Source organism: Perissodus microlepis, chromosome 8 (assembly GCF_051167445.1).
Source record: "Perissodus microlepis isolate ML-2025 ecotype Zambia chromosome 8, ASM5116744v1, whole genome shotgun sequence".
Classification (NCBI taxonomy): domain Eukaryota; kingdom Metazoa; phylum Chordata; class Actinopteri; order Cichliformes; family Cichlidae; genus Perissodus; species Perissodus microlepis.
Genome location: NC_140468.1, coordinates 5,348,250 through 5,364,825, shown reverse-complemented (window position 1 = coordinate 5,364,825; position 16,576 = coordinate 5,348,250). Strand labels below are relative to the sequence as shown.

The 16,576-nt window shown below is 40.7% G+C and overlaps 1 protein-coding gene across 2 annotated transcripts in view; it reads right to left on the bottom strand.

Moving 5' to 3' along the window:
- The window catches only part of skap1 (src kinase associated phosphoprotein 1), a 39,340-nt gene that overhangs the window by 12,705 nt on the left and 10,059 nt on the right, over positions 1-16,576 (bottom strand). For both annotated transcript variants that reach the window (XM_084937154.1, XM_084937153.1), the window contains 5 exons: positions 4,635-4,715; positions 4,429-4,512; positions 4,210-4,334; positions 2,578-2,641; positions 962-1,150 (listed from right to left, as the gene is read on the bottom strand). In XM_084937154.1, coding sequence (XP_084793280.1) covers positions 962-1,150; positions 2,578-2,641; positions 4,210-4,334; positions 4,429-4,512; positions 4,635-4,715 — 543 coding nt within the window. The remainder of the gene's footprint in view (positions 1-961; positions 1,151-2,577; positions 2,642-4,209; positions 4,335-4,428; positions 4,513-4,634; positions 4,716-16,576) is intronic.

Sequence of the window (16,576 nt, the reverse complement as noted above, 5' to 3'; positions counted from 1 at the left end):
ATCAGTGAAAATTACTCCCAAATTGAATTATTGAACAGTCTGTAATCACTGTGTAAAAGCCGAGCAGAGGGAGGTGCAGCATGACTGATAAGCGAAGGGGTGAGAAAGTGAACGAAAGAGCCCGTCATTCGATATGCCATCTGTGGTCAGGGTCGGTACCTCTTCCCAGATGGCTCTGAACGCCGGCGTGACAGTTTGAAGACTGATTCCCCTCTCACCAGTGATTTTGGCAAAGGTAATGTACTCACTGAGTGAAACTGAATCTTGATGTATCTTATCTAATAGAACGAGTGATGGACGACGGCCCTGAGAAGATCGGATCACCCCCTTTTGTCCTTCTTGGGATCTTGTAGCCATGGGACTGTCTCTCACACACACACTCACACACACACGCACACACAGTCATGGGGTCTCGTCGGTCAAACTCTAATTTCTATTAAAGATGTGACATTAAGAGCTTCAGATCTATTTTAAGCTCTGCGAGATGCAGTTTTTACTTCCTTTCATCTAAATTGCTGTTGCCAGGCAATTTTAGCCAAAACTCTTGCTTAGTGGATTGAACTGTGGGCCATTTGTTGCCTGGCAACATTAGCTAATTGGACGGTCTATGACAGAGCGAAACTAGCCAGCTCTCGCTGATTTCAACAACATAACTTGTTCAGAGAGATAAGGAGGGAGCAGATTTGGAGTAGGTGTAAGTGAATCTTCCTCTTCCTGTCCTGCAGCAGCCACCCCGGTGCTGACAAGCTTATTAGTGTTGCTTGATTTAAAATGAGCGATCAGTCTGGAGGAACCTGGCAACACAAATTTCGCAGCAGGGAAAGATGGTAGATATTTCATGTTGCAAAAATCCCCCAGGGTTTGAGCGTCTGTCTGACTGAGTATCATGAGGGGTTGTGTGTGTGCGTCACTTCTCTGTTTATTTATCTGCGCAAGTGTGTGTCCAACCACATCCTCATACCTGGCAGCTCCTCGTAGATATCTTCTTCCTCGTCATCCTCCTCCTCTATCTCCTGTCCTCTGCCTATTCCTCCTCCCCGGGAGGCCAGGGTCGGCCGAGTCGGGGTTTCGTTGGCCACCCCCTCGATGTCATCGTAGGTATCCTCGTCCTCCTCCTCGTCATCGACGGGGATGAAGTTGGAGCTGAGATCTACGAGGGAAGGGGAAACAATGTGATAGAAAGTGTTAGCGTCACAGCGTGGCACAAAAGACAGAGACATGCATTAAGGGCTAAAGTAAGAGAAATGTCCACCACGTCCTCGCTGCACAACGGGGCCGAGACACGTGCCAAACAGCAGCGGTGACAAACACTTGTGCCCCCGAAACATGCTGCAAACAGTTATCATGCTCATTAGCTGTTAGCCTTTATATTGTTTTCAACTAAGCAATAAATTATTGTTAAAACGCCAGAGAAAAAAAGCGGTTATAATTTCCATTTTGTCTGACAGCTCAGACCTAGAGGAAAAGGATAAAACACAAAGGGGAAAGCACATCTGAAAGGTCAGATCAAGCAGATGTTAATAAGTTATCGGTTGTTGTTGATTTTCACTTTATAATTTTCCACAATCCAATAAGAAGCCTCTCCCTCTCACATCATCCCTGTGGTTCCTGCTTACCATCTGTTTATCATATTCATCCTGGGTCGTCCTACAGATGAAGACGCATCCCATCTAACTGCATCTTTTGTTGCATCTCATACGCCCCCTCTCTCTCTCTTTCTCTGTCCTTGCATTTAAGGCAAAACGTTCTGGAAAGCGTGCCGATGCACTCAGATGAATTTGAAGGTGAAGAGGATAAATAATCATTTGCATGCTCTGTTTTTTTGTAGTAAAAAAAAAAGGGGTGGGGGGTGGGAGGAAGTAAGACAAACTGCCGAGTGTCCGTTACTTCCCGCAAATCAGTGGCCCGGCCCGAGCCCATTTTAGCGTAGACGAGGCACGACTGCTCGCTCAGATGGAGGAGCTGTCTCATTGCAGGCGACTGGCCATTGCAACACAGGGTATCAGGTCCTCTGCCGTACACCAGCAGCCAAGCAGAAATCAATGTCACTGGAGGATAACCAGAACATCTACCAATCAATTTCCTGTAAGTTGGAATTCGGTAGGAGGGTTAGGGGAGGAGTGGAGGAGAACCAGAGCTACACGATGGTGCACATGACATGGTGGGTGACATGTTGAATGAGGTGATTCAGGACTCTTGTGTTCGGCCGTGTAGTTAGTGATGGATGGGGCAGTTTTCGTATGAGTCAGAGATGACAAAGAACTCCCTTGCACTTCTGACCTTTCTGCCCCTCGAAAACACAAGAAAACTTTAGTACAAAAGAACATTTTTTAGAACATTTATACTGCTTTAACTGTATTTTCCACTTAACCTATGTGACTTTTAAAAAGCCAAGTCAATTTTATTTATATATAACAATATATATTTGTCTTAAGAATGGGCTATCATTGAACAGTGCAGAGAGAAAGGAGGAAAACAAGGCAGGGAGTGGTTTTCCATAATGAGTCATATGCAATAAGTCAGAAAAAGTAAAAAAAAAAAAAGAAAAAAGAAAAAGAGAGAGCGAAGCTGGCTTACCTCTAAGTACAAAATTGATTTGGTCCACCCATTCTCTGGCCTCTTGAGGGCTGCTGGCAGTGAACTGGAAGGAGAGAGCGGCAATAATAATACTGTGATTATAATTTAAACGTGCATTTATGTGCCTGGATTTTTATTCATTTTTATTTCTAGCCATATAAGAGGAGAGAAAAAGAGAGAACAGATATTGCTCTTTTTAAAATAGCTGTGAAATGTTAAAAAAAAATATCTGAATCTAACTTATTTATTAAAAAATTAAATGACTGGGAAAACAAAAACACATTCCACGTGTACATTTATCAAACTACATCTTTAGTTTATAAATGTCACAAAAAACACATTGAACCCAAACACAGACTGAAAACCAGGCTGAAGCTGGGGCGACATTCTTCAATTCAAACTTAGAAACTTAGAGGTCTGTACGATAATAAGAGGTTAAAAAAAACTAAATAGTTTAAATCTCCAAATAAGAAAACGTAAGACTTTAAAGACAGACTAGACACAAGGAGAGAAGGGTAATAAGAAACAGGTAATCAGACACTAACGAGAGCAGGAAAAAGAACAAAGGAAGGAAGTAAAACTACAGAAAATCACCTGAATATCTAACCTTCAAAATAAAACAGGAAATAAACTGAAAGAGATGTAGAGATGATGTGACCGATGGGAATATAGGAGGCAGAAGAAGGAAAATCAAGACCTGAGGATTACAATAAAAACCTAATAAACAGAACCAGGGATACAACAATAAAAAAGCAAAAAAAGCAAAATTGTATTAGTCTAGATAATCTGATAATGTTTGAGGCAGCTGTGACTTTGATGGTGGAGTGGGATGCCCAATAATTACAGGGTCAGCAGCTCGATACCTGCCCTCATGGGCAGGTCTCACCGATTGTTTTAGTGGTCTTAGTGTGCGTGAGAGGATGAATGTCAACCTTTTATAGGCACAGACAATGTGACGCACAGTGACATTTTACAGGAGAAAAATAAACTTTTCAGAAGTTTGTAGTATGCTCTGACGATATCATTTCAGTAAAATGTATTTTTACTGCACTTTAGTTTTAATTCAGAGACCAAATATGTTTAAGCACCCTTTTACAATCCCCAAAAGTCTCGATAAAGTGCCAAAAGAATGAATCCTAAGACCCAGAAATTACATTAACATTTTGCTCTTCAAGTTTCCTGAACTCAAAAGTCAATGGGGTCTTTTAAACAGGTTATATGATGGTTGATGGTTAGATGGTTAAAACCAGCTGGTTTGGCCATGTGCAGAGGAGGAGTGGATATACTGGACAAAGGATGGTGGTGACATAAAGCTTTATTTAAGCTTATTTATATAAGCTTTTTCTTTCCCACTGAAATTCTGAAATAATCCAAAAAAACTAATGTTAAAATCCAACCAGCCTATTGTCTAAGGAACCAGGGCAATGCTAATTTTTGGATTGGCCTACAAAAACCTTTGCAAAATCTTTGCAGGACTCCATCAAACTATAGTATATATAATTATATATTCTTTTTTCTGAGCCCTAGAAGACGAGTAAAGAACTGCCAGAAGAAATCATGTCAGCTCTTAATAAGACATGATTTTACTGGAGTTTATTTCTTTAATAATAATAATACAGAGATAATACAGACCTGGAAGGGCCGTTTTCCGGGAGCACTGAGCTCAAAACAGGCTTTTCTTTTGGAGTCTTTTCTCAGGTTGGTCACCATCTGTACAGTGTAGTCATTGATATAAAATGAACCCTTCTGCTGTTTATCTGTAGGGGGGAGAGGAGAACACGCAGTGGGATGAAATCCAATTTAAAATTATGCAGCTGTGATGTTTCCACATGGTGGCATTTGAAAACAAACCTTTTTCACTCCCAAAGTAGTAGAATATCGAATTGTTCAGGATGCACCATCTCTTCTGCCACTCTGGACCAAAGAAGCTGTGGTCTAACGAAAAAACAAAGCAAAAAAAGGAAATTATTCACAGGAAACCAATTCTCTGTGTGTAAACAGATCAAAAAGCGGGACAAATGAAAGAGAGACTGTTGATAGTCTATCTGTTGTCGTACCTTTTCGTTTCTTTTCCAAGTAACCTTGCTTCAGGATGTTGGTGAGCTCATAGGCTGCCACTGGAAGGATATCCTCATCGTCTGTGAGAGCAACCAGACGTGAAACATCTTGTTATGTCTGTCTAAAATCAATTTATAATCACAAATGAAAAAGAAACAGTTCCTCACATGAGAGAAGCTAAAATCTGAGAATTTCCTTCTTGAAAAATGACTTCAAGCTTTGTTAACATTTTTTTCCAGTGAATCAGCTAATTGACAAAACAACTAATTGTTTCCTCACTAACTCCTTATAAGCTACACATACACTTCCCTTTTTCCCTCAAGGCACTTCACACACATCAGAATATAAAGTCTCTAACCCCGTGGATCAAATACATCCCTGCTAGTCTTTAGGAAACTGGGATCAATACTTCTACAGTGCTGCTGAGCAGTGCACTCCATTCATCTGCTCACATTGCATTTTAATGAGAGGAAACTTCCTGTGGGGATTAAAAACCTCTCGTCAGTGTGCAGAGTCAAAATTTAAACATGACAGGATGATAGTTAGGTTATGATCAATTACCTTTGCAATATCAAACTAAAATAAATACTTAAACCCCAAATATCTGCTGAGATGATCTGAAATATAACACTAAACGTGCTTCAGAACACATTTAATTATGTATGTATTATTTTACATAGTTTAACGCATCGTTATCACATCATAAAATATCTAGAAAGCTTCTGTTATTTACATTTAAAACATAGATATTGTAAGCATAGTTATTTTGTTGGCGTCCATTTCTGTTGTTGTAGGACTTATAAGGATCAGTCTGTCAATAACATCCAGATCTCCGCACCGTTAGGAGTAAAAACTGGTATATAGTTTGAAGTCGGCACTTTCAACACAAGCTGAAATGAAGACTCGGCGAGGCTGTGTCTTGCTCAGGGTCATTTTAAATCAGTCATGTGATTTGGACATTCACTCCGGAGGGTTAAACAACGTTGAGATTTGACTGGAGAGTGAAAAGTGAAAGGCTGTTTTCTCAGATTGGTGAAAAGACTTTATATCTAAATGTGGGTAAAAAGTGTCAGCATGTAGGAAACATGAGAAAATTTTATATATAAAATGTTATCTGGTAATTTAAGCCTGATCAGAACCACTCAAACAACTACTGAAGTATCTGAAATAATGTTTCTGTTGCAGGTAAAAAACATGACTAACACTGAATAGTAACCTTTTCAGAACAGTGAGAGTAGCTTTAACATTTCTCTTTGTTATACTGCTGCAGTTATATGAGATAAACACTCCACAGTAGGTTGCCTGAAGAGATGCAATTTAAACCAGCTGCTCCATGTTGAAGTTATTGTTGAACCTGTCAGAAGAAAATCAAAGTATTTTCCCATTTTCTAGCCTTTAGCTGTTAGAGAGGAACTTGACCTTACATCGACCTCATAGACCATCCTCCTCCATGTGTTTCAGTGGGAGTACCTGGCTTTTCTACGTGTCAAAAACAAAGCTCAGCTTCCTCTGAGTTCATTAGTCAACGGGGATTGGAGGAGCAGAGGAAAAGAAGGAGCTCCCTTTTTAGTCTGAAACACAGGAACAATTCAAAGACCATTTACATGAGTCCGTGTGACACCCCCATTCAGAGCAGCGATGACAGGGGGAATGCCTGGAGTCCATCCCCCTCAGAGAGGGCCTGTTTAACTGCTGGGAAAAACCAAACATGTCAACCCACAACTGGCTCCTCTGGGTCAAACAAAGAGCATCCCCCAACGTTAGACAAACAGGAACCTCTGTGTCATTCATAAAAATCACCAACAAGGAGAAAACTAAGTGGGTATTAGCCCAGCTGAATGGCCACTCCTGAACTTGTTATTTGCCATCTATTCACAGCGAGTTTCATCTAAACAACTCAGCTCCAGAGAGCGAAATAGAGCTATTACTGTTTTATTTATTTATTTATTCATTTTGCTAGGCCAACATCTCTGAGATTTAAGTTCACCACAAACCTGTGTGTGATCTGATAACCCCTCGTGGCTTCGGCTTGCGGTCCTGACAGATGAGCGGGTCATTCCGGAGCTGAGCCCCAGACACCTCACAGCACTAACACGCTCACATATCATCAGCCTGCCTTTGTGGATGGACTGACCGGTGACACTATAAATACAGAGGTGCTAAGGACTGTTTTGTCAAAGAGAACCTGATTCGGTACATCATAACAAACAGCAGTCATTATGCTCCTCCACCTCATCTATCCGCCGGCAGTCCGTCCATTTTTTTTTCTGGTCCTGCTTCCCTGATGCGGCCCACTTCTAATCCCCTCATCCGTCTGCTTCCCTCGCTCTTCATTTATCTGCAAAGTCGGCCCGGCTAATAGATGAGGAGGTGCAAAATCAACACAGGATCACTCTGATCTACTTGAGTCAATAAACATTACACATTCGTGCGTGCTTAACACTTTAACGCCAGGTGACCTGACCTCCACTTGACTATCCTTGCATGCATCGTGAACACGGCTGCAAACATCGACTGCGGCGAAACAATAGCTCGAGATTCATCCACAGGGTAGCGGCACAACCTAAAAGCCTCTCGCTGTCCAATGCCGCTTGATCCCACCCTAAAATAAGCAGACTCTGATTGGTCCTGAGTTAACAATGCCTCCTTTAATGAGAATTGCACACTAACACCTCTTTTGTTTTGTTTTTAAGAGGATATTCTGAGGTAATGTTATTTGAAAATGTGTAATTTAGGGTGTTAAAAAAACTCCAAAACCATCATGGTGTTTGAGTTTGAGTACAGGCACAGAGAGACACATTAATGCATCTAATTAAGGCCTCATCAAAATCGCAGACAGACGGCACTCTTTCATAAAAATCATAAATTGCGTTATCAATTATTCAGGGCAATGCCATGACTTCATTTTCATCCCTTTTGCGTTTTAATTAGCACCATCCACAGCTTTGGTATTGACATTAATTTGATGGCAATTTATTGATATTCAGCATAACCTATTTAGCTGAGTGCAATTACCAACAAAGAGAAGCAGATAGATGTGGCGTTAGAGTCGCATCCCGTGTTTCGTAAATCAAGGTGAGGAGTTGCTACTGGCCGCGCTAACTGAATCTAACGGCTCTCAGCGGTCATCAGTACGAAAAGATCCAAATGTAAGGAGATAATCAATGGAAAATTGACCAGAGATATGTGTTTAATTGATTCCGACAAAGGAACGTTTCCATAAGCTAGCCGACCTGCGTGCCGATAAGTGCTCCATTCTGCTGCCTTCCTGAAGTCGTGTTAAAACTCAGAGGGGATACATGAATACATAACAATGCATCCAAGCTGCCAGCGGTTTGCCAAAGCCACAATCTCTCATTTGGTTATTCACACTCTCCCAGCATGGTGTTATGAGCTCAGCAGTTGATCCCGCAAGAAAAGGCTGATTTATGTTAGCATGACCAGAGGGAGTTAATGTATTCTCTCATTAAAATCCACTTTAGTTAGGCTGAAAGTCAATCAAAGCCTGGATAGAGAGTGAATCAAAATGAAGGGAAATGGTCGGGTGGGAGGACTAATACGTTACATTAGATCTAACGGTGGTCATAATGCACCAAAGATGCTATGAAAACACAAAAATGCTCTGAAGATGTTGATGGTGCTCCAGAAGATGGAAAGCAAAGCCAGAGGTCCCCTTAGCGCCTCTTCTCTGAGAGTGCTGGGTGGCAGGGAGCAGCGACAGCAGCGGCGGGACTCGGTCCCAGCACGGAGACGTGTACTTTCAGAGGCTCCACTCTAACCATTACTATAAAATGGCCGGTTACATGGAGAGAAACACAGTGAGATGAGGGGAAAAAGCCTTAAATCAGGCAAAATGCTATTCAGTCTTGTTTTTTTGCACATAAAAACATGCCTTACTTTCACGTGGAAGCAGTGTGTTGTAACTGAGAGTGGGATCTAAAAAACGTTTGGAAAGACATGGAATTAAAAATTAACTGATAATATTTTTCCTTGTCCATCAATACTTCATGCCTGTGATGTCTAATAATGGCTGCCTTATGTGCCTGCTCTGTCTTTATTTAAGTGAGGGTGTGTGTCATGCGTGGGCTTTATTACTGTAGTCCCTCGTGCTGCAGAGGTTTTACTGTACATCTGTGGCTGTTACATTTCTAATGGGGATTTTCTTTTCTTTCCATTTCTGTTGTATTTGACTGTGTGAGCTCATAACTGTCATTAATGATTAATTATTCATTTATGTCTGATTGCAAATTACTGGCCAATATAATATCATGAAATAGTGAAAAATGCATCTTTGCTGTTATAAACAACCAGTTTATTCCATCATTATTGGCTTGACTGATTGATCAACTTGTTGATTATTTCTTGACTGTAGATTAAACCCCATGATGTATAACGTTACAAGACAGTATTAAAAACGACCAATAAAATCAGGTGTTTTAGCTTTAAATGTGTCCATTAATGAATAATTGTTTGATCGCTAGCTTGTTTGTTTTAAATCCTTAACATCAATCTGTCTGCAACTAACAAACATTGTCAATACTGATTAATTTGTTGATTATTTGTAGATTTTGTATTAATACTTTGGGTAATAAAAAAAAGCTTCTTACGCTGTCCAAAGACGTAATTTTTGCTTTATTAAATGAGCAATAAAACCAGGTGGTGTTTCCACTTTAAACATGGCAATTATTTATTAATCTTAAAGCAACTCGTTCATTTCTTTAATCCTAACGTTAGTCGTGCCTGAAACTGACAAATATTGTCAATATCGATTCATTTCTGGTCTATATGATGTCATAAAATACTAAAAATATTTCCTATACAGTCCAGCTTTTCTGCTATAAACAACAAATTAATTAATTATTCAATTTCCAGTCACTGGCTCGTTTTTTTTTTCTTTTAATACTGAACATCAGCTTGTCTGCAACTAATAAATATTGCCATTTACAATTAATTTGGTGATTATTGGTGATTATTATATAGATTTAGATTTTCAGACTATAAAATGTTTTAAAACAGGACAAAATCCTTCTTATGTTCTTGAAAAATAACAGTTTTGATATTATAAATTACCGGTAAAAACCAAATGGTGTTTCAGTTCTTACATTTGCTCACTGACTTGTTTGTTCCTCGTCGTAAAACGATTCTCATACTGTTCCAAATTTCAGTTTCTATACTAGTATTATTATTATTATTATTATTTACCTCAGACAAGACAGTTAATAAAACAAATATCTGATTACTGACTTGCTTGTTTCCTTTAATCTAATTAACTTGCCTATAACTAAAAAAAATATTGATTCACTGCTACTGACTCATTTGTTGACTGTTTCTTGCTTGTCGGTTATTACCCTATAAAACAAAAGAGTAATAAAAGAGTGAAAAACGTGTTTTTTATTGTATTACAATTATAAAATAATGAGTTTTGCTATTATAAATGGCCAATAAAACCAAGTGGCATTTTAGCTTTAAATTGAACAGTTAATTAATTAACATCTGCTCATTGGTTACTGATCATTTCCTTTTGTTTGTAAAATGTATTTCATTACACAAAAATATTAAATTTTTTTTTTTACAACTGTATGTATTTTTCTTTTTCATGCCTCAATGCGAGCTCTTTTACTGGTTTCTACAAATTTATCTACTTGTATTACAATTACGAAATGGGCATCTGCTTTTAATCCTTAACATCAGCTTCCCATCATAGACTTTTGCTCAAATCCGGTCATTTTTACACCACCCTGATGTGATTTCATACATCTCATCCCTTACAACTAAATAACAGAAGGTACAGAGACAACAAACTGCCTGAAAATCCCAGTGTTTACTTGTTATTTTGGGGTAAAATATCTGTTACATTGGGATTAATACGTATCTGTGCAGTGGTGACCCACCTAGAAGCACAGGTGTAAAATAAGGGCAGAAAGTTGTCATATGCTTCCCTTCTCCTCCACTCAGTTCTTGAGCACGAGGTGCTTTCACAGCGCCTTACGATGCAAGAGGTATTGCAGTGAATGCAGCATCAGGGGGGCAGGACCTGACCCCCGGGTGAACTCTGCTGATGAGGTGAAACAGAAGGCAGAGAGAGGCTCCCCGGCCCTGAGGGGGCTACGGGAGGAATGCTGCTGATTCCACAGACGAAAGGGAACGAGACCGCAACCTCTTCGATACCGTCCTTGATTAGGAAAAAGGATTCACTCGGTGCACCTTCACCCGCCTGGCGCTCAATCTGCGCACACGCCAGGCTAAATTGATACATTTTTCCTCATTACAGTAGGAGGCTTTTGCAGTACATCCCTCCAGCGAGCCGGCCGTCAGAAGGGAGGAGAGAAACTGAGAGGCACTGAGGTTAAGGGCACAGTGTCTTCCCTGCCCTCCTTCCCTCCCCCTGATTTGATTAGGACTTCAGTCATCGATACATAAACCATGTTTAGAACCTCCTAATGCATGTGTATGAACCGAAGAAAACACACAGATCATTATATCACAGCTGTATCACCGTCTAATAATACTTAAAAGGATCAGAAATGTATGCAGGAGTGATCAAGGTTTTCTTTTTTTATACGAGTCAGGTCTTAATAAAAAATCTGACTCGAGATCTGGGCAACAGAACAGAATAAAAACTTTCCTGCAAATATTTAATTGCACTTCTTGACTGATTTCGATTCAGGACATTCGCTTAGGCTGCATCTGCAGAGAGTTATCTACTGTTTCTGTTTTTCTGTAACTGTGAACAAAAAAATATATATTTAGGTGCCCATACGCGGGAATAGATGTTAAGTCATTCTCGGTTTTGCTCCACTCCTACATTCAAACATCACGGGCCGGCCACTGTAAAGACACTAAGGGGCTAAATTTACTATGTGACATCGGCTTCCCCCTGGGCAGCCATAAGCAGCGTCTACAGCGACCCTGAATTTCCCTTTTCTAGATTTACTACCACTATTCAAATGCTTAACTGCAGATACAATGATCCTCTAATCGCTGGGGATGGTTTTCAGCTGCTTCGCTGACAGAGACCAAAAAAAAAAAGAAAAAGAAAGAAACAGTCGTAAGAATATAAATACCAACAATGGAGGAGTTCAGGCCCACAGAGGAGCCTGCGTCTCAGTGATAAAAATGGGAAACAGCGCAATCAAAGGCAGAGCCTGGAGGGAAAAACACTCACAAAAAAATCAGCACACTTGCCCTCTGAATGTACAGTTATTGCACCTTTAAAATGCTCCTGTGATCGCCGCTTAAATGCTTTAAATGTAATTTTAAAGAAAGGACCACGATTTTAGAGCAATATCTCACACCTATTACCATGTTATATAAAGCACTCCTATTTATAGCCACTGTTGTTAAACACCATGTCAATAAATAAAGTAATATTTTATGATTTCCAATCATAAATCACCGGCAATTCCAGCTGGCAACAGGTGTGATGGAAAAATGATTCTGTGGAGGAAAATAAGGCTGAATGCTTGTTAAAAAACGTCTTAATCAAATTTGATTTATTGACTTATAATTAAAATAAAAATGTTTTTTTAGTTTAAATTATTTTAGAGGACCAAATTATTGATTGTTCTAGCGCATGTGGATTCATTTAAATCAAAACAACTGTTCACATTAATTAATAATGAAATTAATACTACTATTTATTAATAATAATGAGCAGGTTTTTCAAACAGAAACTTTTTTTTAGTTTGGTTTACCCTTTAAATTTTGTTGATGAACAGCAAAACCTAACTCTGATATATTAATTATGTTTTAGGGTTTCAATAATTCAGTCTTTCATAAAGAAGAATGACCCATAAATGAAGATTTCTTTTGAAGGATTTTGACACTTTTTAAGGATTAAAAACATTTTTTTTGCTGAAGAAAACAACAAATAATAATAAATATATAAAACAAATAATTAAAGTATCATGGCAGCAGCTAAATGATTCAAATGATTATTTAAAACATTAAAAGCTTCTTAAAAACAAAGCCAAGTAATTATATAACTATCAACTAGATTTCTTTTTTTAAAATCATTTACAAACTTTTTAAAACTTTTTTGTTGCTCTTATCTTTTTGAATTTCTTTGTAATATTTTAATATTAAAAAAATAAACCAAAAAAGAAAAGAAAAAGACCAAATAAGAAAAAAAAAGCCAAAACCACGTCAGTCGAGCTTCATTCGCAGGGAAACGGTAAATCAGCCTCCGTGACAGTAACTGCCGCGGAAGTCATTTAAAACTAATTTTTTTGACAATATACAAATGAACTCATAAAAAAATAATATAATATAAAACAGTAAGGATGATCATTATTCAGCGAATGTTTTTGCAGTATTGGTCAAGTTTTAAAATAATGTTTGCCCTCAGTTTTTAGCTATTTTTCCAAGCGACAACCAAAATTACACTCAGCATATTAAATTATGCAAAACAACCTTAAAAACGTAAAAAATTATGTTTATTTTACATCTCATAAAAAAGTTTTAATTTTAACTGTGATTAGTACTGGAGGGAATTTATATTTTAAAGTTAACTGACTAAATGTAAGTAATTACTGCATCCGTACTGCCACGCAGGACCAAGTTCCTGTGTAATTACATGTGTTTCCATTCGACTCCTGATTTCTTTCAGATGAGCCAACTCACGGGAAAGGCTGCTGTAACTCAGGGGTGAAAAATTACCATTGTAGATAAGCGATCTTAAAACAGCATACAAGCCCACAGCAGCCCCTGTCCCACTTGGCACACGCTCAGAGCGGTGACTTCTCCCAGCCGTGCGCAGAGCTCGGAGTAAAGAGGGATGCATCCTCGACATGCTCGGATAACTCCACAAGGGCAAGTTAATGACCTTAAAGTGCTACATTACAGCAACAATTAAACACAAGGATCCCAGAGGCACCGGGAGCCGCCGTGTCACTGTCTGTGTACAGGCCAACACATCTCTCCCATCCCCATTTATTTCCCTAAGAAATCAGCAGGGCCACCTGGGCTTGGCATTGAAACTTCATTCATCTCCAGAAATGGATTCCAGTGGAGGGCAAAATCAAATTCTCATTTGCAAGGAAGGGGGAAAAAGAGAGGGAGTGAATGCAGGAGGTACCTGGGAACGCTAACCTCTGGGTGAACCCGCCGCATCTGATAGTTTTGCTATTTGTCTGTGACATTGACAGCTCTGGGGGAGATTAGGAGCCACCCTGCCCCGGCTTCCCACTTTGCATTCTGCCTATGCGCCTCTTTACAGATGGACTGCTGCACATTTACCTTCGCCTGTTTTCCCTAGGTTTCAGCACGGCACTGCCGCACCAGAGGCAACGGAGGGATGTAATTATATGCCGTGCAACAATAAAACAAAGCAAATGAGAGGAGAGCTGCATCACGGGGCTTTCAAACCAGGAGGATGCAGAAAACTACACCGTGCGGCTTTTGGTGGTGGTGGGTGGGTGGGTGTGGGGGGGGGGTGAAGCCGGAGATGAGAGTGATGGATGCCCTTCGGTTAAATACGTCCAAATCCCCCCTTCAAGCCGCTCTCTTCTTGCCAGGCAGCGTGAGTGAGTGTGTGAGAGAGAGTGTACAAGATTAATAGTGTAAACAGCGAGGGAGAGAGGGAAAGAAAGGCAGCCAGGAGAGAGGGAGAAAGAAAAGACTATCAGCATCTGCAGCAGCACAGTAGCCCTCGGGGAATAGCGTGAACTTTTGAACCCTGATGGCGAGCAGTCGCAGCGATGCACAGAGCCTGCGCCTGCCTCGTAATGTGTGTGTGAGAGTGTGTGTGCTTCTAGAAAAGCACACAGACACCAACTGAAGGAGAGGAAAAGAGAGTGACGGAGAACAAGGAGGAAGAGGGGAGGGTCATTAACATATTCCTCGCTTCCTCGCAAACGAGCAGCCGCTACCCAAATGTCACAAAATCCATACGCCGATGAACGTGCTGAAAAATGAATCTCCGGGCGGATATTCTGACGGACAGACACGGCGCGCGGCTACGTCTGAAGAAACTCGGTGTGCTCTGAGACGGCGTGGGCGATTATTCACACGCGCAGACAGGTCACGGGTTGGCCAAGCAAAGAGGCCAAAGGTCAAAAGTTCAGTGAGTGGGCAGACGGGCCAACAAACCTGCAAGCAGGTCACGTATGCAGACCCGAAATACTTTCCAGGTGGATTTAAAAGAAAGAAGAGAAACTGCTATGAAGCAGCTCAGGAGCCATATTTCAACATTTACCCACAAACCTCCTCCTTCCCCGTGACTTCATTTCGAACACAGACAAGGGCCAGTTGGCACATTAAACATTGCTGATTAACCCCCTAATGGGGCATCAATCCGTCAGCTGGCATCGCTTTTCTTCTACCTCACAAGCCAAGGGACCGAGCAGGGCACGCTGCACCCTCCTCAAACACACTGCACGTTACACAGCTTTTTCCAGCTTCGGCCAAAATGACAGAAAATTCAGATTTAATATTCTATTTACTGGCACCGTGTAATAATGTTGTTACTGTGCACTTGGCTCCTCATATTCAAATGAGAAATAGGCGACAGCAGCGAGACATAACTTCAAATTGGTTATCCTACCGCATTCTTGTGCCAGTAATTGGTTTAGGAAATTGGGCCAGCGCAGTGATCGCTAACACGAGTCACCTTCCTTCATTCTTAACACTGGCCATAAGAGCACACCTGCGTTTGCAGCCAAAACTATCAGTTCATTAATCAATTTATCGACTGAAAACAGAAGCTCCTTTTGTTCCCGCTTTCCCATTCTTCGTCTAATGTGACTGTAGACCTGAAAACTTTAGCTGCCTGATCAAAAAAAAGCTAATTCCCTCCTATTTTTTTTCTTTAGAAAACAAGCTGCAGCCCTTCCTGCCTACATTTCAAATTAAATAATCTTAAAATTTAAAATGTTTATTGCCACACCTGAGATAATGCAGGCTGTACGGCACATCAAACTAAAATCATCACAATCACAAAGAAGACGAGGGATACGTATCAAAAGCGCCATCTTTTTCCTGCACGCCTCCTGAAACAAAGCTCTTTCTGCAGTGCTCTGTCATCGCAGCAGCTTCCCAGCAAACATCCCCGAGCGCCCAGCGGTGCTCCCCAATCAAAGAAAAACAAACAGGCGATTTCGACTTCGTAAACTTGACCTGCAAACAGCATGACAGGGCTAAAAGCCCCACATCACACACCGTCTCCTGGGGTCTAAGTGAGTGTGTTAAAGAGATTTTTGCACGCCAGAGGGGGAAATTTTGTGCCTATATTTGCTTATGTATGCATAATGTGCTGGAATGGTGTTTGAGCCTCAAACAGCATCGAGAGAGAGAGAAGGGTGGAGGGTGCTGAAGCGGGCAGACGTAGATGGGGTGAGGCTGCAGGCGCGGTCAGGTCACCGGTGCGGTCGGCGGGTGAAACTCAGTTCACATTACCATGCAGACAACCCGGGCTAACAATGGAGGCTCCATCTGTTCCTGTCAGCGATTACAAATCTGGTGTCACCCAGTCCGCTGAAGACAACAGGCCACCGCATCTAATCAAACGGCACAGGCTCCTCCTGCGTGTAGAAGCAGCCATCGACTTCACACTCACTCACTCTCTGGTTAGGGAACACAGAGAGGCGAAGGCAGGCAGTCGATTACCACGGATAATACATCCTCCAAGTCACAAAGTCTCCATTGTGTACAGTAGGATTAAAAAAAAAAAAAAAAAAAAAAGGAATGACACAATTAAACTCAAGAGAGAAAACTCAATTTTCTACCTTCCCTTCTCCTTATCGCTACTCTCTGAATCCCACAAAATTATCATTAATTTTCAGTTCCTCTGAATGAAAAGAAAGTTCGAATATCATGGTTAACTGTTCCTCCTAAAATGTGGCTGATTTCATTAAGCGCCAGCGCCATTATTTCAGACCGCCCGGCAGAGAAGTGCGAACCATTTCTTTCAGCTGGCAGTGAACAGAGAATGAACTATGAACTC